The sequence below is a fragment of the Nerophis lumbriciformis genome, linkage group LG09 (assembly GCF_033978685.3).
Source record: "Nerophis lumbriciformis linkage group LG09, RoL_Nlum_v2.1, whole genome shotgun sequence".
NCBI classification, from domain to species: domain Eukaryota; kingdom Metazoa; phylum Chordata; class Actinopteri; order Syngnathiformes; family Syngnathidae; genus Nerophis; species Nerophis lumbriciformis.
The window spans coordinates 35,020,681-35,044,026 of NC_084556.2; the positions used below are offsets into that span (position 1 = coordinate 35,020,681).

At 38.8% G+C, this 23,346-nt stretch overlaps 1 protein-coding gene across 1 annotated transcript in view; it reads right to left on the reverse strand.

The window, feature by feature from the left end:
• Window positions 1–355: 355 nt before the first annotated feature.
• pknox2 (pbx/knotted 1 homeobox 2) overlaps window positions 356–23,346 on the reverse strand; it is a 355,828-nt gene continuing 332,837 nt past the window's right edge. The window contains exons 15-17 of the mRNA XM_072913859.1: window positions 11,466–11,608; window positions 11,174–11,388; window positions 356–1,320 (exon numbers count right to left, since the gene is read on the reverse strand). Coding sequence (XP_072769960.1) covers window positions 489–1,320; window positions 11,174–11,388; window positions 11,466–11,608 — 1,190 coding nt within the window. The 3' untranslated portion in view covers window positions 356–488. The remainder of the gene's footprint in view (window positions 1,321–11,173; window positions 11,389–11,465; window positions 11,609–23,346) is intronic.

Sequence of the window (23,346 nt, forward strand, 5' to 3'; positions counted from 1 at the left end):
ATGGCAATTACAAAACTTGGTAGCCAATCAGTCGGCATGTCCCTAGTCAACATTGTCCATTTTGCATTTAATTAACAGATATTTTTGTTTTAATTCAACAAAGAAACTTTCATGCTGATTAAACTCGTGCTTCACTTCATGTTAATGGTATATAATGTTTTTTTTTTTTTAAAGATAGTACTGTTACAATTTTGTTTACACTAAATGAAGGGTCCGAGCTTTAGAAGCCATTTTTTTTAAATGTACAACATTTTGTTGTAAGAACCACAACTGATCAATGATAATGGGGGATTATTGGGAAATATGATATTCTGAGGTGTTGAAAAAGAACAACATTGTAGAGTGAACCGAACAAAACCGTTATAAGATCCGAACCGTGGCATTTTTAAACCGTTCCACCTACTGTCTATTATTTTTGAATGCAATTACTAAAGTAAATGAACTTTTCCACAAGTTGAATTTTTTGCAATGTGCTTCTTGAGCATGCATTAAAATATTTTCTGCACATCCCAAATGATGTAAGTGAATATAAGCACTAGCAGAATGCGTTTGAGTGTGTAGATTAGTGAGACAGTACCAAAACTCATATTCTCCTCCTTCATTGGCCTCTGTTCACTGCTGTTTGAAACTCTTCCCTGCGCGGCTCCCAGAATAGTCATCATGTCCACGAGGTTGAACTTCCCTTCCTCCTTGGCCTCCTCCGCCAACTCCATCGCGGCCTCTTCACGTTCTTCGATCTCTTCTTGGGTCAGCATGGCGTTCAGTCCTTCTCCTGCGGTTGTTTTACCAATCTGTGGGGGTGCCAGGGAGCACAAGGCCCTCACCTTCCCGTAGGACTTCAGGTGTGCGACATTGGCCCGCAGGAAAAGCAGGAGCACGTTGAGATCATTCAGGGGGCATCCGAGCCTGCGTTGGTTGACCACATCCAGAGCTGGAAGGACCTCGTACACTGAGATGAAGGTGGTGTCCCAGACAAAGAGCCGAATGAGACTGAAGACCACGATTGGAGCCAACAGGACGTAGATGGCGCCGTTGGCCACGCTGATCACCTGAAAAACCAGCTGGCCAATCATTTTACATTGAACCAGCTCAGGAACCCAGTTCTGATCCCGCAGCATGCCGCTACGCACAAAGCAGCTGAACTCATCCTGGAGGAAGGCAGAAAGGTGGAAGTAGGCCAGATAAAGACACGCCGCCGTCATGAAGGTTAGCAGGAGGAATCCTCGCAAAAAGAGCATGCTCACGAGGAAGTAGGAGTTTTGCTTGCATTTCATGTATCTTTCCAGTAGGGGGTATTCAAAGTATCTCTTCCTCTTGGCTCTGAAATTAAACAGGAAGACACGAGGATTAGCACTGGGCTTGTTTTTGTGTGCTTATGGTCACGACTCTTACATGGAGACAACTACATTCTATATTTAACATCCAGGTTAGACCTACTCACCATATTGACCACAGAATACCTCCTTTCCTCAACTCATTACACTGGTGCTTTGTTTCTTACTGTGTAAGCATTTCGTTACAGCACATAATTATGTTTAGTATCAGAATAACAAACAATCTTTTTAATGTGGCAACAACTGCATTTGCGCGGAATCTGTTTGAGCTCATGTGGAATCGTTTTACATGGTTCTCTTTGTCCCCACGCGTTCCTCACTTTTGGCACTTAGAGCCGGGCATTGAATACACTCCCCTCCTTTCTGAATGGTTACTTGAAACGCCTGCCGTCTCCTGCTTAGGTCTAGTCCAAGGCAACTGTCGAACTGTGTGTGCCTTCTGTACTACAAACCCCGTTTCCATATAAATGATAAATGGGTTGTACTTGTATAGCGCTTTTCTACCTTCAAGGTACTCAAAGCGCTTTGACACTACTTCCACATTTACCCATTCACACACACATTCACACACTGATGGAGGGAGCTGCCATGCAAGGCGCTAACCAGCACCCATCAGGAGCAAGGGTGAAGTGTCTTGCTCAGGACACAACGGACATGACGAGGTTGGTACTAGGTGGGGATTGAACCAGTGACCCTCGGGTTGCACACGGCCACTCTCCCACTGCGCCACGCCGTCCCGTGAGTTGGGAAATTGTGTTAGATGTAAATATAAACGGAAAACAATGATTTGCAAATCATTTTCAACCCATATTCAATTGAATATGCGACAAAGACAACATATTTGATGTTCAAACTGATAAACATTTTTTTTTTTTTGCAAATAATCATTAACTTTAGAATTTGATGCCAGCAACACGTGACAAAGAAGATGGGAAAGGTGGCAATAAATACTGATAAAGTTGAGGAATGATCATCAAACACTTATTTGGAACATCCCACAGGTGTGCAGACTAATTGGGAACAGGTGGGTGCCATGATTGGGTATAAAAGTAGATTCCATGAAATGCTCAGTCATTCACAAACAAGGATGGGGTGAGGGTCACCACTTTGTCAACAAATGCATGAGCAAATTGTTGAACAGTTTAAGAAAAACCTTTCTCAACCAGCTATTGCAAGGAATTTAGGGATTTCACCATCTACGGTCCGTAATATCATCAAAGGGTTCAGAGAATCTGGAGAAATCACTCCACGGAAGCGGCATGGCCGGAAACCAACATTGGATGACCGTGACCTTCGATCCCTCAGAGGGCACTGTATCAAAAACCGACATCAATCTCTAAAGGATATCACCACATGGGCTCAGGAAAACTTCAGAAAACCACGGTCACTAAATACAGTGCGTCGCTACATCTGTAAGTGCAAGTTAAAGCTCTACTATGCAAAGCGAAAGCCATTTATCAACAACATCCAGAAACGCCGCCGGCTTCTCTGGGCCCGAGATCATCTAAGATGGACTCATGCAAAGTGGAAAAGTGTTCTGTGGTCTGACCAGTCCACATTTCAAATAGTTTTTGGAAATATTCGACATTGTGTCATCCGGACCAAAGGGGAAGTAAACCATCCAGACTGTTTTCGACGCAAAGTTCAAAAGCTAGCATCTGTGATGGTATGGGGGTGTATTAGTGCCCAAGGCATGGGTAACTTACACATCTGTGAAGGCACCATTAATGCTGAAAGGTACATACAGGTTTTGGAACAACATATGCTGCCATCTAAGCGCTGTCTTTTTCATGGACGCCCCTGCTTATTTTGGCAAGACAATGCCAAGCCACATTCAGCACGTGTTACAACAGCGTGGCTTCGTAAAAAAAGAGCGCGGGTACTTTCCTGGTCTGCCTGCAGTCCAGACCTGTCTCCCATCGAAAATGTGTGGCGCATTATGAAGTCTAAAATACGACAGCGGAGACCCCGGACTGTTGAACGACTGAAGCTCTACATAAAACAAGAATGGGAAAGAATTCCACTTTCAAAGCTTCAACAATTAGTTTCCTCAGTTCCCAATCGTTAATTGAGTGTTGTTAAAAGAAAAGGTGATGTAACACAGTGGTGAACATGCCCTTTCCCAACTACTTTGGCACGTGTTGCAGCCATGAAATTCTAAGTTAATTATTATTTGGCAAAAAAAAAAAAAGTTTATGAGTTTGAACATCAAATATGTTGTTTTTGTAGTGCATTCAATTGAATATGGGTTGAAAAGGATTTGCAAATCATTGTATTCCGTTTATATTTACATCTAACACAATTTCCCAACTCATATAGAAACGGGGTTTGTACAACCTATTAGGTTCAAGATTTCTTTATTAGTACCCGAAAGTAAAACACTAATAATAATGATAATGGATTAGATTTATATAACGCTTTTCTATCGACTAGACCAAGGGTGTCAAACGTACGGCCCGAGGGCCGGATCAGGCCCACGAACAGGTTGTATCCGATCCTCGGGATGAGTTTGCTAAGTATAAAAATGAACCTGAAATTTTTGAATGAAAGAAACTGCTGCTCTAATTGTGTCCACTTGATGTCGCGATAGCAATTCTTTGTATCTTTGTAGATGATGCTACATATGTACAAAATAAACCACATGATGTTAGTACATCTGTCGAGGAAAATGAGTAAACTACATAAATAACATACAGTAACTTGATTTTGATCTAATTTTTTTAACTTGATGGATTGAAAATGAACACCAATGAGTTGACTGATGAACATTATCACATAATTTATTCACAAAATATAAATAATTACAAATAAAGTATATATACTATTACCGCAACAGGTAATTGTAAAAAAAAAAAAAAAATCCAACAACATTATGATTTGTACAAGTTCGTAATGTGCTTGTTCTATTTTTAAACAAAGAAAACAATCTGAAGTTGTCTTTATTTTTTACCAGTCCGGCCCACTTGGGAGTGGATTTTTCTCCCTGTGGCCCCCGATCTAAAATTAGTTTGACACCCCTGGACTAGACACTCAAAGAAGTGAGAACCTAGCATCCATTCACTCCACATTCACAATGTGGTGGTGGTAAGATACATTTGTAGCCACGGCTGCCCTGGGGTAGAGTGAAGGAAGAGTGGCTGCCAATTTGCCCCTGACCTAACAATTCCGACCACCTAACATTCATTCACATTCCTACACCAGTGTGAGCGGCACTGAACGGCCACTCTACCCACCACGCCACGCCGTCCCCAAAATAGTCTAGTCAGTCTGACAATGACCGTGGCATCTGCAAATTTCACTAGAGTCCTGGTAGCACTTTGGCACAATAAAACGATGACATCACCGTCTATTATGACGTCATGTAAACATGTCAAATATTGCAATCTAGAGGAGACCTATGATGAATTTCGTCCTTTCTGACTAAGTATTGTTGCTACAAAAATGTTAAACAATGGCGTAGCGTCAAATCATAAGTTTCATGCATTTTGATGTGAGCTTGCACGCAGTTTTAGGTGTCTCATTTCGCAAGGTTTTCAGTCAGACTACCTTGTGACATCACAGCGAGGCACTCTTTCTTATTCGGACATTAAGTAAAGTTTTGAGCCAGAGGGAGAGGACCTCCTCCCTCTTTGCTTCATGCTGTGAGGGATGAAGTATTATTTTGATCTAATCTTGTCACGCACATAATAACACCGACATCCGGTGTCAAAAATGCTGCTGCTACAGCTTTATTATGCAGAATCCGAGTAGATGAGAAGAGTGTGCAGGTGTACCTAATGATGTGACCTTGTGAATATTTATAATGTTTATGAAGTTTATTTTCAACTTTGTCTAGAAAAAAAAAAGTGATGATGCCTTTGAGATATCTATTTAAACTGTGTACATTTTCAAAAGATACATTATGATACTTTTGGAGGGGGTGGGGCGTAGTTTCGTTTACAATCTTAGTTTAGTCTTTATTTATTTGAAGGGACAATGCACAGAAACATTAAGCTCAAAGACAGATATGTTCTGTACCAGATTATAGCTAAATAGCTCATTTCCATCTGCAGTCCCTGGCTACCTAAATTAAAGGGATACAAAAATCATGCAATAAAATTATGACAATAAAATCATACTATAGCATGTAATCAAATTAAGAAAAGTATAAAATGCCCTTTCATGGACACATACTTAATCGAAAGGGAATGCTTCCACAATCAAACATCTTTCAGACAGACTCAAAAAACGAGTTACAAAAAGGATTGTGGAGCAAAATTTCAGCAAAAATGTATACCAAAGCATATACAATACATATTATCTCGACCACACCGAAATGTTTTAAATTTAGATTAAAATCATCATACATGTACAGTACAGGCCAAAAGTTTGGACACACCTTCTCATTCATTTATTTTCATGACTATTTACATTGTAGATTGTCACTGAAGGCATCACAACTATAAATGAACACACGTGGAGTTATGTACTTAACAAAAACAGGTGAAATAACTGAAAACATGTTCTATATTCTAGTTTCTTCAAAATAGCCACCCTTTGCTCGGATTATTGTTTTGCACACTCTTGGCATTCTCTCGATGAGCTTCAAGAGGTAGTCACCTGAAAGGGTTTTCACTTCACAGGTGTCATAGTTTTGATGCCTTCAGTGACAATCTACAATGCAAATAGTCATGAAAATAAAAAAAATGCATTGGAATGAGAAGATGTGTCCAAACTTTTGGCATGTACTGTAAGTCCCCTTGAACAGCTCAACAAAAACAACACATTATCTTTCAACTAGCAAAATGTTATATCCAGAAAAACATGACATATACCTTTTTAATGTAATCAAAGGCATTATTATTATTATTACATCATAGTGCCTGAGTCATGATATAGTGAAAAGGCACTATATAAATCTTATCCATCATTTTTATTATCATTATCACAATGTGGTCAAATATTTGTGCGTGTTTAATTTTTTAAGCACTTTACCTTATAAGGAATGAGATAAGGGCTTATTCTGTCAAAAGACTAATGTCCTTCAGAGGGGACACATAGGTCAAGGACAATAGTTTCTCTCGGATTGCCTTTGACCAGGAGACAGTAGCCGTTTAAAGTCAGGAAGGAAGAGAGTTTCCAGGCTGTGTATTCAAAGCTCGCCTCTAATTGCCAAAAGAGAGCACTAAGAGAAACACTGCACGAGTGTGAGCAGAGTGGTTTGTATGCGCGCAGATTTTGGCACTGTTTTCATGCCTTTGAGACGTCCAGCACCACTTAACTTACCCTGAGCCATTTTGCATGTAAAATACCAATCCAAAATGTACACCGTTTTTGTGTTTATGTGCAAAGTCAGTCAACATGAATGGTCTTGGTATCAATTTAAAAAGAAGACTTTGACATTTACATTTTCATTGTCGCAAGGCGTCAGTGTTTGCTTCAGTGTTTTTTTTTAATGAAATTATTCATGACATATGCCGATGAGGCTTTTAGCAGACATTAGGTTTGTGTTATTGATAGTGAGCAGTTGCTATAGTAACACACACAACGGTACAGTTTTTAAAAGGTTAACCAAGTCATTTCTAAACTTGGGGTTTAGTTACCGTATTTGTTGGACCATAGGGCGTACCGGATTAAAAGGCGCACTGCCGATAAGCGGGTCTATTCAGATCTATTTTCATAAAAAAGGCTCACCAGATTACAAGGCGCATTAAAGGGGTCATATTATGATTTTTTCTAAATTTAAAACGTTATCTTGTGGTCTACATAAAATGTAATGGTGGAAATGTTGCATAGATTATGTTTTACAGATCATCTTCAAGTCGCTTTCTGAACATCTCGTCAGGATGTGCCATTTTGTGGGCGGTCTTATTTACGTGGCTCACCTTCGGCAGCATCTTCTCCCCGTCATCTTTGTTGTAGCGGTGTAGCATGCAAGGACGGGAATGGAAGAAGTGTCAAAAGATGGAGCTAACTGTTTTAATGACATTCAGACTTTACTTCAATCAATAACGGAGCAGCATCTCCTCATCCGTGGCTCAATAACAACGCCGGAAATGTGTCCCGTGAAAAACCGTCCGACCGGAACCCTCTAATAACTAAAGTTCCGTGGATGAATTATGTAAACCCACTACAGTTTTTAGCGCTTCCATAGCGAGTCTTCTGACAGATATACGTTTGAACTTTACGCTACTTTATATTAGAAATGGCAACAGTGGAAGATGAATGCCCCATAACAAGAAGATAGAGAAAAAGAAGAAGCTTATCGACTACGGAGTTGGCATGGACTACAATGGCGGATGCGCGCAAATTTTCAGTACTTATGCAGATCCCAAATACACATCAGCAGGTACCAGAAGGTAAGAAAAGTTGGTTTTGCATAACATTGCGAAACAAAACGCAAAATAATGTCTGCTAACATGTGCCATTTTGCGGTCCTTATACACACACCGTAATAATACTCGTATGTTTAATGCGCCGACAATCCATCAAGCGGTGCGGCTTCATGGCTTACCGAAGTCGTAGTAAAGCATTTTGACAGATTTTTGAGCGTTGTGTGTAATGTTCTATATTCTCAATGGAACATTTAAAGTTTTGGTGTTGTTTACTGCCGTCATCTGGCAGTTTACACGTATCTCTTATGTGTGACTGCCGTCTACTGGTCACACTTATCATTACAGCATGTACCAAATAAAATAGTTTCGAGGTCGGTAAGCACAAAGCACATAGGGCGCACTGTCCATTTTTGAGGAAATTAAAGGATTTTAAGTGCGCCTTAGGGTCCGAAAAATACGGTATGTTTCTTTCAAACGTATATCATTTCTCAATACAGTGTTTCCCACAGATTGCCAATATACTTATAGTGGTGGGGGCGTGGCTATGGGTGTGGCGGGGAGGTGGCTCAGGCGGTGTCAATATGACGTCATAATGATTTGCTTAATCGGTGATGATAATGCATATATTTTCCTTAGAAAAAAGGTAAAAAAACATATTTTTAAAAAACAAATCTGTGTCTTTAGTAATTAGTATTAACTAGGGATGTCCGATAATGGCTTTTTGCCGATATCCGATATTCCGATATTGTCCAACTCTTTAATTACTGATACCGATATCAACCGAAACCGATATCAACCGATATATACAGTCGTGGAATTAACACATTATTATGCCTAATTTGGACAACCAGGTATGGTAAAGATAAGGTACATTTAAAAAAAATGTATAAAATAAAATAAGATAAATAAATTAAAAACATTTTCTTGGAAAAAAAAAGAAAGTAAAAGAATATAAAAACAGTTACATAGAAACTAGTAATTAATGCAAATTAGTAACATTAACTGTTAAAGGTTAGTACTATTAGTGGACCAGAAGCACGCACAATCATGTAGACTGTATTGATATATATTGATATATAATGTAGGAACCAGAATATTAATAACAGAAAGAAACAACCCTTTTGTGTGAATGAGTGTAAATGGGGGAGGGAGGTTTTTTGGGTTGGTGCACTAATTGTAAGTGTATCTTGTGTTTTTTGTGTTGATTTAATAAAAAAAACACGATACCGATAATAAAAAAAACGATACTGATAATTCCCGATATTACATTTTAACGCATTAATATCGGCAGGCCGATATTATCGGACATCTCTAGTATTAACATATATATGTTTTCATATATTATATGTTTTGCTGTATTCTTCAATTGTCGCAGCTTATTTTATTACTAGGCTGCACCTTAAACCCCCTTGGTCTATTGACATATATTATTCTGCCCTCCCTGAATGTTGGAATTTAGTTTGCCAAATACGTAAACAGTCTTTTAAATTAAAGATGAAAAAACTGGAAGTTGTTTATTGATGAAGTTGCAGTATAACTAAGCACACTAAGGAAAGAAGATTAAAATACATTTGAAGTGCACATACGTGTAGGAACAGTGTTGCCAACAGTAAGGACAGTAGCTATTGTCATTTGCATAACTAATTGCAGGGGGCGCTGTAAGAGAGAGAAATAACATTGTGAGTGAGATAAGAAGTGACTTTAAAAAATGTTGTGTGTGTGTGTGTGTGTGTGTGTGTGTGCCACCTAACTACAGAAGCAAACTCTTAATTTTAAAACAAACAACGTCATCGATCATCAATGTTGTATTGAACTTGATTGCGGGAAATGGAAGCATAGACCACCTGGAGGGTAAAGTGTTACTTAAAATATTGCAACATTTTTAAATTTTAAATTTTTATTTATGTATATATTTTTCCTTGTGGCGGATATGGGAAACATTGTAGCAGTTTATTTGCATAAGACTCAATTGAACATCACACATATTTTCTGCTATATGGGCGCTCCACAGTTTAGTCAATCGGTAATCAAACCCATACCCTCTGTGATGGAAGACAGAAGTGTGTACCATTTCCCCGCCAGGAGTAATATTTATAATATAAAGATATTACAGGGGTACCTTGGCTTATGAATTCCCTATCTTACACGTTTTTACGGATTCGATCTGTCTCTTGGTTAAGAGTTGAGCTTTAGGTTGCGAGCAAACGTTCAGGTTTAGAGCCTCCTCACCACTTAATTCTATTGTATTGTTTTAGTACAATATTTCCTATCTAAAAGATTGTTTTCTTTTCCTGTTTTGTGGAACAAGCACCGACTGAATTCATTTCATCACGATGGGAGGTTCTCATCGCAGGGTACCATTGTACTTACATTATGAACATTTAAAATGAAAAGGAGAACAGAAAATATTAATAATCACTATTATCTACCATAACTATTAGGTGGTATCCAGTATCAATGATAAACTTCCAACGGTTAGTATTATTAAAATTTAAGTTATTGTAAAACCACGATTAATAACCGCACTTTGATAAACTCATGGATCAGTGATAGTGCTCATTCAACGTAGAATTTAATTAAGCCACGCTGTGAGTCAAAAAAATGAATACTGCATTTTCCGGACTTTAAGCCGCTACTTTTTTTTTTTAACCATACAAAGGTGCGGCTAATTATAATAACTAAATTATAGAATGGATTAAGCAAAGAAATCATACAATGTATTACAACGTTCCACTCTAAGAAACTGTTCAAATGCAAAGTGTTAAAAAGTACAAAGAAGAAGAATCCTAATAAGCATAATGAAACTTATTTAAGGATGAATAAAGACATCAAGGACTTTTCTGTGTTGTTTGATCAGATGTCTTATTGCTGTGTTACAGGCACCGTTTGGAAACAATTAAGGTCTGAAAATAAAATCTTTGTAAATATCTCATTTCACAACCTACCAGTATATATCTGCGACTTATAGTTTGGCGCAGCTAATTTATGGAAAAGTCGTTTTTGAGTGGGTGCGGCTGACATTCCGGTGCGGCTTATCAATCAATCAATCAATCAATGTTTATTTATATAGCCCTAAATCACAAGTGTCTCAAAGGGCTGCACAAGCATAGCCTGTAAAATATGGTATATCCAATCTATTGTTATTATTATTATGATCACTATTATTAATGGCTAGCGTGCCTAAATGTTAATATGAAAACAAGAAAAATTCATGATCTTGCCCAATTAATTGATATATTTTTATAATTTTATGTATATGGTTTGATTTCCCCTATGGTACTCATTGAGTTTGACTTGTGCCACTCGGTAAACAAAGACGTAAGCTGGCGGTAGCTATGACTAGCAAGAATGTTAACCAAAAGCCAGAGCCTATAGACCTTTTTCGTCGGTAAAGTCTTCTGTTTGGGAGACTTTGTAATTGTCAGTTATTATTGTCAATACAGTATTTCCAATTGTGTCTGTGTATTTTGGGACGTACGTTTCTTTATATCCATGAAACAAAGCCAACAGGCGATCATTTCTTACCTCTGCAGCTCTGCCTGAAACGTCAGCGGGTTTTTGGTATTCTGTCGCATATCCAGGATGTTCTGAGCCAGGCGAATCGATCGATTGTACGACTTGTCGAGTTCATCAATTATGAAGAGCATGTCCGAGCCAAGCGAAGGCACAACCAGCTGGCGCCAGATGAGAGCCGGCAGGTACATTAACACTGCCATCGCTAGAAGTGAGTACGGAAACATCTGGTGAAGAGCGACAGAGAAAAGATGGTTCTCAGCCGAGTGAAACAACCTTGATTAAAAACAAAGGATCCACTTACTTTGTGGACCCAGAGTGAGCGCTCCTCAAAGTTGCCATCGTTATCAAACTCGTGATGCATAAGAGAGTCCCAGCAGTACGTATCCACGTAGCTGGCCTGCTTGATTGTGAAATTGCTTGGAGGGAAGCAGCTGATCTGGGGACCTGCGGAATAAGCAACATGATCAGTAACATTCATTTGCTAACATTAGGGAATTTCAGACTCATTTTTGATCCTACTTCAATAATTTGCCTTAAGGCAACCCTGAGGCGTTTGATAAACAGCAGCCTACCCAGCCCAAAACTGAAGCATTTTGTGTTCTCATTTTCAACAAAGTAATCCACCGACAACAAACGCACAAAAGAAGAAAACGGGGGGTTTTTGTGTTTGACGTGACCGAAACAAATCAACGTGATTATAGTTTGACTACATGGTTCTATTATGGGTTACATCAGGGGTCGGGAACCTTTTTGGCTGAGAGAGCAATGAAAGCCAAATATTTTAAAATGTATTTCCGTGAGAGCCAAATGATATTTTTTTTAACACTGAATACAACTAAATGCATGCATTTTTAAGTAAGACCAACATTTTTAGAGTATAATAAGTCTCTCATTCTTTTTAATAACATTGTTATTCTGAAGCTAACCAAAAATAAATAAAATACTTCTTACCATTAATGCGACTTTTTGAAAACGAATGGATGGATTAAAATGCATGAAAATGTTTTATATTTTGAACGTTATTTTTAACACTGTGATTACCAGCGGAATTATTCAGTACTTATCCTGTTAAGTAATGTCAGCTAATATTTATCTGAGAGCCAGATGCAGTCATCAAAAAAGCCACATCTGGCTCTAGAGCCATAGGTTCCCTACTCCTGGTTTACATGATTCTGGGAAATTTGATAATCACAATTTTCTTGCTTAGAAATTAGATTTGGATTCTCTAGGACAATTTGTTTTAAACCAGGGGTGTCAAACTCATTTTAGATCAGGGGCCGCATGGAGAATCATCTATTCCCACCTGGGCCGGACGGGTAAAATCATGGCATAATAACTTAAAAATACAACTTCAGATTGTTTTCTTTGTTTTACTGCGGCGCAAAATAGAACAAGCGCATTCTGAAAACATTGACAAAACATTTCAAGTTAGTTGAAAATTCTATTAAAAACACCATGAAGAATATAATGAAATGAGACTTAATCTCAGTGTATTTACAAAGCAATTAAACTTTAAGTCACAGCCCATCGAGGATTATACAAAAAACAAAGCATAAATAAAAAATGTTTATGTATCAAATAACCTAATTTGTCATTTGCACTGTTCACTTTCTTTAAATTTGCACAGAAGACAATAATCTTCACAGAACTATATCAATGTGCAGTGTCTCATGCAGCATTTTAAGTGAGGTTACCAATTGTTTATTTTACTCCTGTTTGTTTTACATTGGGTCGAGGTGGAGGAGTCGCAGCCCCGCTTTACCGTGTACCTCTTGTTTGGTATACTTACTCGCCCCGGAATAAACGATTTGCTTGCCTAACAGAATTTCTATTGCGACATCCAGTGGACACTTTTAGAAAAACAGTTTCTTTAATTTAAAAATGCAGTGCAATTTTACACTGACTCATCTCGCGGGCCGAGATTGAACTTGTTCAAGGGACTGCTCCGGGCCCATGGGCCACATGTTTGACATTACTGTTTTAAACAAATCACACTGTTTTTTTATATTAATGTTATCATTGTAATTAGACTCATCTTTGTCTTGTTCTGCTTTAAAGACATTTCCAATGCGTTTTCTGCCGTTGTTCACAGGAGGTCCGAGCAGGAAATGAATAGAAAGAATAAAAAATAACCCATTTAAGTTAAAAAATGTGGCACACCGGCTCACTCGACAGTACATTCATGCATATAATAAAAACTTGGGGTGTTTAATCCAGTATTCATATGGGATATTGACCCGATAGCAGCAAAATAACAAGTATCGGTTGATATCAGCTTCCTCCATTAAGTGCCCAATGTTGTTGGTATTTTCTTGTATTTTTAAGTCTTCGGCAAAAGATAAAACAAGGTGGGCTATAGACAACTAGGCGCTTGCAGCTACACAACAGCTAAGCACACAATAGCACACAAGCTAGACATACGTAATAAGTGTCCTTAATTAAATACCACATGTATCAACATGAACAAGTATCAAATAATGGTAACACTTTAGTATGGGGAACATATTCACTGTTAATTAGTTGCTTATTAAAGTAACAAAGACTTAATTTAGTGTTATTTGGACACTAGGGGAACATATAAGGGTTAGGGTTACTAATAAGCAATAATTCTGAGGTTTATGAGGGAAGACTCTTAGTTAATGGCTTACTGGTTGTATAATAAGGCCATGCGGAATAAGGCATTAATAAGTACTTAATAATAATAATTAAGAACCAATCTGTTACTAATTTGCATTTTAATAAGCAACTAATTAATGGTGAATATGTGTTCCCCAAACTAAAGTGTTACCTAAATAATTATAGTTACATATTACTTACAGATACAAAATCTCCAAGGCAGAAGCGTATTCGAAAGTATTCAGTAGCAAATGTGTCCGCATCACTGAAATTGGCGTAATGTGACTGAGATGCTGTCAATGAGAGGAAAAGGGGAACTCATGTTTATCGTGCACTTGACAAACACTCACCTCCACGCAACCATGCCAGCACTCTATACACGGCAGCCCTGCACGGTGCACCATTCTGGGGCTATTTCTGTGCTTGCCTCCGGGACGCAAGGCCACATCAAACTACCAAACTAATTCCAAAATACAGAGCCTAACATTCCCCAAATGATCTCTACATGTCAGGTGATATGTTTATTTGGCAAATACGATGACTATTTTATTTGTTTTTAGTACAGATGCTATATAACTGGCGGGTTAAAAACAATGTAAAAAAAAAAAAATTGGGTTATTAATGGAGATTGGATGGGTTTTTTTGTCTTTTTTTGCCATATCGCCCAGCCCTAATATGTGATAATCAGCTAGGAGTAATCACAAATAAAGAAACAACACCACACAAACATTTGTAACCCAACAATATTTCCTCATTTTAAAAGACACTCAAAGTACAGTTTGTAGCAATCCAGTAATCCACAGGCCAATATTAATCCACTCAAAAAAGTGGAATATTGAAGTAACAAAATAATCCATGAAGTTGCTCAGAAGCAAGATAGCATTCGGTGACAGGTCTCTAGTCGCAGTCTGACATCACTCCATTACGCTCTGCCTATTATTCAATCATTTGTGGCCTTAAAAAAGTTAAGACAAGATAGGGAGAGACAAGGAAGCACAAGCAGGAGAGGGAAGGGAAATGTCGGGGAGCCTTGCAGAAAAAATTCAAAAATTCAGTCCTAAATAAAAATAGCAAACATTTTTATTTTTTATTTTAAACCTTTACATGCCAATTTTTGCCCAGTATTTGAAATGACAATACTAAAATTAAACATAAAAAAAAACCTAAGGAAAAATCATTCCATTCAGAGTAACACAACCAATTATGCAAAAATACAGCAAACCTTTACCTCAAAGGATGAAAAAGTGCCCAATATACTCTAAGGGTAAAATAAATGCAGGCTGTAGTTCTGACTATTGTTGTTGCAAACACTTTTGGCTGCATGATTGTAATTTACCACCCGTGTGAAGCTGAATCCTTACCCCACAGTAAACTTCTGTGAAATAGTTGTGTTTTCATGCCGCTAAAATGGTTGTTTGTTTCACTTGAGTTCTTGTTATTAAATATTAGTTTATAGGTGAATACGAACAAGTGCTGAAAATCAAACAAAATAACATCTGTGTTTTTTTGGGATGGATAGTAACATTAAAATTATTGCTTGCAAAAATGTAATTTTTGATTTATTAAAAATGCCTTGCCCATGCACCTGACCATGTCATTTTATGATTAACACATCCTCAGGGGCAGGCAAATTTTCAGGTGAAAAGGATGAGAATTTCATAGCAAGCATGCTTCTACTGTGCACATCTGCAGTGGGTGTAAGATTGGGATAAATATGAATATGTTTCATCATCATTACATGAATCATTTAAACATTTAAAACCAATCTAACTGTATTTGTAGAGCACTTAAAAAGTAACCACAGTGGACCAAAGTGCTTCATAAAAACATCATAAATAAAAAACACAGAAAATCAGCAAAGCAAAGAGATGCATCTAAAAAAAAACACCAAAAATAAAAGTGAGCCATAAAACAAAATAATAGCCAACATAAACCAAGATAAAAACAGATACAATTGACTCGATAAAAACTAAGATAAAACCAAAAAATACTACATACAGTAAGTAAAAAATAACATCAGCAATTTAAAAAGTGCCAAAAGCCAAAGAAGAGATTTAATCAAAGGGAAATCATTCCAGTGTTTTGGAGCCCCAACAGTGAAGGCTGGGTCCCCTCTGAGCTTAATTCGGGTCCGGGCAGCCAAGCAAGCCCCGCAGGGGCCCTATTGAAATTGTTGTGCTTGTTTTTCTATACGTTTAAACACCTTTTTGAGGCCCTTATAGGGGAACTGCCTTTTTTGGGGAATGTTCCCTATCGTCCACAATCATTATGAAAGACATGACGATGGATGTTTTTTTTTAAATGCATTCTAAATAGTAAATAAATGCGATCAAAAGTCTGCTTACAATAAAGTCTATTGGAGTCACTCTATTCTGCCAATAAATCCTTTAAAAAACATCTAAACACCTCCATTAAGTTTTTATATACATGATTAAGTACAAACCCCGTTTCCATAGGAGTTGGGAAATTGGGTTGGATGTAAATATAAACGGAATAGAATGATTTGCAAATTCTTTTCAACCGATATTCAATTGAATGCACTACAAAGACAAGATATTTGATGTTCAAACTCATGAACTTTTTTTTTTTTTTGCAAATAATAATTAACTTAGAATTTCATGGCTGCAACACGTGCCAAAGTAGTTGGGAAAGGGCATGTTCATAACTGTGTTACATGGCCTTTCCTTTTAAGAACACTCAATAAACGTTTGGGAACTGAGGAGACACATTTTTTAAGCTTCTCAGGTGGAATTGTTTCCCATTCTTGCTTGATGTACAGCTTAAGTTGTTCAACAGTCCGGGGTCTCCGTTGTGGTATTTTAGGCTTCATAATGTGCCACACATTTTCAATGGGAGACAGGTCTGGACTACAGGCAGGTCAGTCTAGTACCCACACTCTTTTACTATGAAGCCACGTTGATGTAACACGTGGCTTGGCATTGTCTTGCTGAAATAAGCAGGGGTCTCCATGGTAACGTTGCTTGGATGGCAACATATGTTGCTCCAAAACCTGTATGTACCTTTCAGCATTAATGGCGCCTTCACAGATGTGTAAGTTACCCATGTCTTGGGCACTAATACACCCCCATACCATCACAGATGCTGGCTTTTCAACTTCACGCCTATAACAATCCGGATGTTTCTTTTCCTCTTTGGTCCGGAGGACACGACGTCCACAGTTTCCAAAAACAATTTGAAATGTGGACTTGTCAGACCACAGAACGCTTTTCCACTTTGTATCAGTCCATCTGAGCCTGAGATGAGCTCAAGCCCAGCAAAGCCGACATCGTTTCTGGGTGTTGTTGATAAACGGTTTTTGCCTTGCATAGGAGAGTTTTAACTTGCACTTACAGATGTAGCGACCAACTGTAGTTACTGACAGTGGGTTTCTGAAGTGTTCCTGAGACCATGTGGTGATATCCTTTACACACTGATGTCGCTTGTTGATGCAGTACAGCCTGAGGGATCGAAGGTCACGGGCTTAGCTGCTTACATGCAGTGATTTCTCCAGATTCTCTGAACCCTTTGATGATATTACGGACCGTAGATGGTGAAATCCCTAAATTTCTTGCAATAGCTGGTTGAGAAAGGTTTTTCTTAAACTGTTCAACAATTTGTTCACACATTTGTTGACAAAGTGGTGACCCTCGCCCCATCCTTGTTTGTGAATGACTGAGCATTTCATGGAATCTACTTTTATACCCAATCATGGCACCCACCGGTTCCCAATTTGCCTGTTCACCTGTGGGATGTTCCAAGTAAGTGTTTGATGAGCATTCCTCAACTTTATCAGTATTTATTGCCACCTTTCCCAACTTCTTTGTCACGTGTTGCTGGCATCAAATTCTAAAGTTAATGATTATTTGCAAAAAAAAAAAAGTTTATCAGTGTGAACATCAAATACGTTGTCTTTGTAGCATATTCAACTGAATATGGGTTGAAAATGATTTGCAAATCATTGTATTCCGTTTATATTTAAATCTAACACAATTTCCCAACTCATATGGAAACGGGGTTTGTATATATGTAAGGTAGTAACAGGCACATTTATGGGTTTTGGCCATTTTTTGCCGTAAAAAAGGGGCTGTACTTTAGCAAACTCCTCCTAGGGACTTTCACCAAATGAGTCGTGATTAAAATGACATATAATATACATAGAGGTGATGATAAATTGCCAATAAATCTTGCCTACGCTATAAGATGTGGGCGTGGCATGGAGCAAAACATTGCTACAACGATTCGCCACAAAACACAAAACGTTAATAACTCGGCTCCGCAAACTCAGATATTTATCCTAATTGGTAGAAATGATGATGATGATACTCTGGAGTGCCCGATGGATCAGTAAATGTTCATACCTACTCGCAGTGGGCGGAGCCTATCTGTGAAAACTGCCCCACGCCATCACCTATGTAACTGTCTTGTCTGCACTTCACCTATTCAGAGAGTGATACTAAAACTGCAAACAGTTCCTGCTTGCTACAACGATTCGCCACAAAACACAAAACAATAATGACTTGGTTCCACAAGTTCAAATCTTGATCATAATTGGTCCAAATGATGCTGAAGACACCCTGAAGTGTCGCATGGGTCACTACATCAAGACTGACGCCATCTCCATTCAAACGAGTGTTATATCACTACAGATGATCAGACACAGATATAAAACTAATGGTTGATGAAAAATTGTGAATATATATCGACGACACGGGATGTGGGCGCCAAACTTTGATCCGATGCTTCGCCGCAAAACACGAATTGTTAAAAACTCAACTTTCCAAGTTCAGATCTTGATCCCAATTGCTGCAAATGATGATGTCCGCCTGAAGTGGCCTATGGCCTATATGCTTGCTCATACATATTTGTAGTGGGCGGAGCCTGGGGGCACAAACTGCACCCCGGCATCAACCATGAAGCCATGTATTTACTTGACTTTAGACAATCGGATCTTCCTCTAACTGACATGAAGCTTTAAAGGTAGGGGTCTGGACATGCCCACACATGAATGCTGACACTACCATCACCCACTTGTGGTAAAAAATTATTGTAATCATAACTTCCGTCTACATGTTCCGATCTTCCTGAAATCTTTGATGGTGGGTCGGGGTGCTGGGTGGAACTTTACTGCATGACTTTTGCAACGCCATTGTTGCCCCCTTGTGGTGGAAAAGTACAACATTCATAACCTCCTTACACATGCTCCGATCTTCATGAAACTTTGTGGTGGTGGGTCAGGCCACAACATGAACATTAATGCAGTCGAGACAAAGGTGTAGATAACTGTTTTAAAGTACTTGTGCACGACAATTGGCCTAATTTTGGCAAGCAGTTAAAAAAAAAACTTTCAGGACTGTCTAGCTCAGGGGTGTCAAACTCATATTAGATCGGGGGCCACACGGAGAAAAATCTACTCCCAAGTGGGCCGGCCTGGTAAAATCACGGCACGATAACTTCAAAATAAAGACAACTTTAGATTGTTTTCTTTGTTTAAAAATAGAACAAGCACATTCTGAAATTGTACAAATCATAATGTTGTTGGGGTTTTTTTACACTTACATGTTGCGGTTAATAGTATTCTATCTTTATTTGTCGTTATTTATATTTGCTGAATAAATTGTGTGATAATGTTCATCAGTCAACTCATTAGTGTTAGTTTTCAATCTATCAAGATAAAAAAAATATATCAAAATCAAATTACAGTATGTTATTTATGTAGTTTGATCATGTTCCTCGACTGATGCACTAACATCATGTGGTTTATTTTGTACATATGTAGCATCATCTACAAAGAAACAAATAATTGCTATTGCGACATCCAGTGGACACATTTAGAACAGCTGTTTCTTTCATTCAAAACTTTCGGCTCATTTTTATACTTAGCAAACTCATCCTGCGGGCCGGATAAAACCTGTTCGTGGGCCTGATCCGGCCCTCGGGCTGTACGTTTAACAACCCTGGTCTAGCTTCAAATGTGTTCCAGTGGTGCCACCAAAAATACCATCACTTCAGGTTTTATTTTTCATTAAAATGTTAAAAGTTGGGAGCCAGTGGAATGAAATGCTTCCTGTAAGTGGGAGCAGTTACTGTAGAGGGAAAAGAAAAGAGGGCCTATATGTGGTTACAGCGTCACCAAGATGATGACACACAAGTGTCATACATTGGTAATTAGGGTCCCAAGTTACTAGCAATTTTCCAACATATCTAAATGGTCCGGGGCAGCACGGTGGAAGAGGGGTTAGTGCGTCTGCCTCACAATACGAAGGTCCTGAGTAGTCCTGGGTTCAATCCCGGGCTCGGGATCTTTCTGTGTGGAGTTTGCATGTTCTCCCCGTGACTGCGTGGGTTCCCTCCGGGTACTCCGGCTTCCTCCCACCTCCAAAGACATGCACCTGGGGATAAGTTGATTGGCAACACTAAATTGGCCCTAGTGTGTGAATGTGAGTGTGAATGTTGTCTGTCTATCTGTGTTGGCCCTGCGATGAGGTGGCGACTTGTCCAGGGTGTACCCCGCCTTCCGCCCGATTGTAGCTGAGATAGGCTCCAGCGCCCCCGCGACCCCAAAGGGAATAAGCGGTAGAAAATGGATGGATGGATGGATCTAAATGGTCCTCCACAATAACATACATAATGCGGTGAAGTTCATGAATGAGTCAAGTCTTTTGAACGGCTCTTTGAAGTCAATGACAAGAACTGATTTGAGGTTGAGAGCCGTTTTTAAATGCAAACCTTTATTTGTGCATCACTGGAGTCGCAGCGACTGAAAACACCCACACAATGACTAAGAGTCAAAGGAAACGTAGCACTATTTAGTTGCACCTCTCTGGTTTATTGTTTTTATCTTAAGTAGTCGAGTTTAGGTGTACACACACCATAAAGTAGTAACATTTTGCTTCATTTTTATAGATTGCGCATATTTTTATTTTTGCTGTATTACGGTTTTTTTATAACTGAGTATTCTAGATGTATTATTTGGAGGCTACATTTTTTCCTGTATTGTTAAAATGCTCTTGTGTGGAACATTTTACGTTAAGGTTGATTTGCACGGACAGCATCTGTAGCCAGTGTACTTTTTATTGTCCCACAAAGTTTGTTAAATGAGAAAAAATTCTAAATAATGCTCTCACTTTCACAGCATGGGGATAGGGGAATAAGGCCCCACCTTATGGAATGTATACATTAAAAACACCCACAAGATTAAATTATAATTAGTATTTTAGAATAATTGGTGTGAATGTTGTCTGTCTATCTGTGTTGGCCCTGCGATGAGGTGGCGACTTGTCCAGGGTGTACCCCGTCTTCCGCCCGATTGTAGCTGAGATAGGCTCCAGCACCCCCCGCGACCCCGAAGGGAATAAGCGGTAGAAAATGGATGGATGGATTTTAGAATAATTCCCACAAATAAAATGTTTATTGGTGAAAATTTGAAGCTTTTCAGATCCAAATCTCATCTTATACAGGTGTAACTCAAACAAATAGAATATCGTGCAAAAGTTCATTAATGTCAGCAACTCAACTTCAAATGTGAAACTAGTTTGCGATATAAACTCATTACATGCAAAGTGAGATATGTAAAGCCTTTACTGGTTATAATCTTACTTTTTGAAAACCCCACATTTTAGGAGTTTTTTTAAATTCAAGTTTTCCATTAGCTATAACCCATAATCATCCAAATTAGAGTACATCAAAAAAAGGCTTGAAATATCTTGTGTTGCATGTTACGAGTTTATGTGATGTCCTGTATTAGTTTCACCGTGTAAATCTGATTGCTGGAACAAACAAACCTTTGAATATTATTCACAATTTTTGAGTTTCACCTGTAACTGCTACCAGTGATTATTTCTTTAAAAGAATGGCACTTTAAGATCCTGTCAAGCGGTGCGTCATGGAGACGACGAAGGAAAAAAGGTATTTATTGATTTAAACAAACAAATAAAAAGCAAGAGCAACAGGGAAGTGCTCTGACTGGACAGACTATGAAAGAAACAAAACAAATTGCTGGAACACAGCAAAAACCCTTAGAAGGAATGTGGAGCAGACAGCGTCCACAAAGTACTTGCAACGAAAAAATCGTCAACAGTCACCAGTGAATAAGGTCCTAACACCAAAATGGTGTCGCAAGCTCAACATACAGTGCTCAAAGGCAGTCGTAAACCCGCTGCAGGAAAGGGGAAAACAGGAATTGAAAAACCACAAAATAAGAGCGCAAGACAGCAACTAAAACTACACACAGAAAATTACCAAGAAACTCAAAATAAGGTATGGCGTGGTGTGATCCTGCTCTTTTCACAGAGCCATAAATCCCATCTTCAATAGTAAATGGGTGTTGTCATTTTTTCCCACATGACTAGAAATTACATTTGTGGTTCCCCCTATGGGCGCTGCTCAAAAAGCTGTAATACAGTATACACAAAGTTTGCTCTTCATTAAACCAATTATCAATGACTTATGTATCAAGCAAAGATGAGGTTTTGTTCGATGGTGGCCATATTTTTTTTCAAACACCGTTACTTGTCAGCCACACTAAGTTAAAAAAACCCACGCATTCTGGTTCTTGAAATGTCAAGTCGTTCCACATTTTAATAACAGGGCCACCATGTGGTGTATTTGTCTAAAGAATTATGACACAGCAGGGGTTAGGGCTGGGCGGTATATCGGTATTACAGTTAATACCGGTATATTTTACAAAGAGCTATATAATTGAGACAATGCCACCATACCAATATATTTTGATGTGCTTTTGTTACGGCCATTTGCTCTTCTCTGCGCCTGACAGGCGAAGCACAAGGCATTACCTTTGCCGCAACCCTGCCCCTTGCGTGTTTACGTAAGCTTCTCTGACGCAACGCAACAAACTTTTCAAAAGAACACAGCAGCTCTTGTGCCGACTTCTGGACTCCAGAGTGATGCAACGCTTTGGTCAGCGACTACATTTGGCTATTGGTGAGTGACGACAGCTTTAATTACACGTACACCAATTTGCTTGAGAATGTATATTTCTCCTTATAGCGACTTTATCACTAATCTCATCTGTTTATGTTGTTTATGTCTGTTAGTGACTTAGCACAGCAGCTAGCGATAGCTCCTCTCTGCTGATCGGTGTATCAAATGTTTAGCTACTCCTCAGCTTGAAAGTGCCTCTCCCTGTAGACTAACCTAGTATAGTCTAGCAGCTGGGTGGCCATACTTGCCAACCCTACCGGATTTTCCGGGAAACTCCCGAAATTCAGCGCTTCTCCCGAAAACCTCCCGGGACAAATTTTCTCCCGAATATCTCCCGAAATTCAGGCAGAGCTGAAAGCCACGCCCCCTCCAGCTCCATGCGGACCTGAGTGACGTGTCGACAGCCTGTTTTCACGTCCGTTTTCCCACAATATAAACAGCGTGCCTGCCTAATCACGTTATAACTGTAGAATGATTTAGGGCGAGTTCTTGGTTTCTTGAGTGTGTTTATTGTTAGGCAGTTTCTGTTGGAATAATTGTTTGTAAGTTATCACAAAAGAAATGTTGTATTATGAATGCTGTATTTCAAATGTTGTATTATGAATGCTGTATTTTGAGGCCTAACA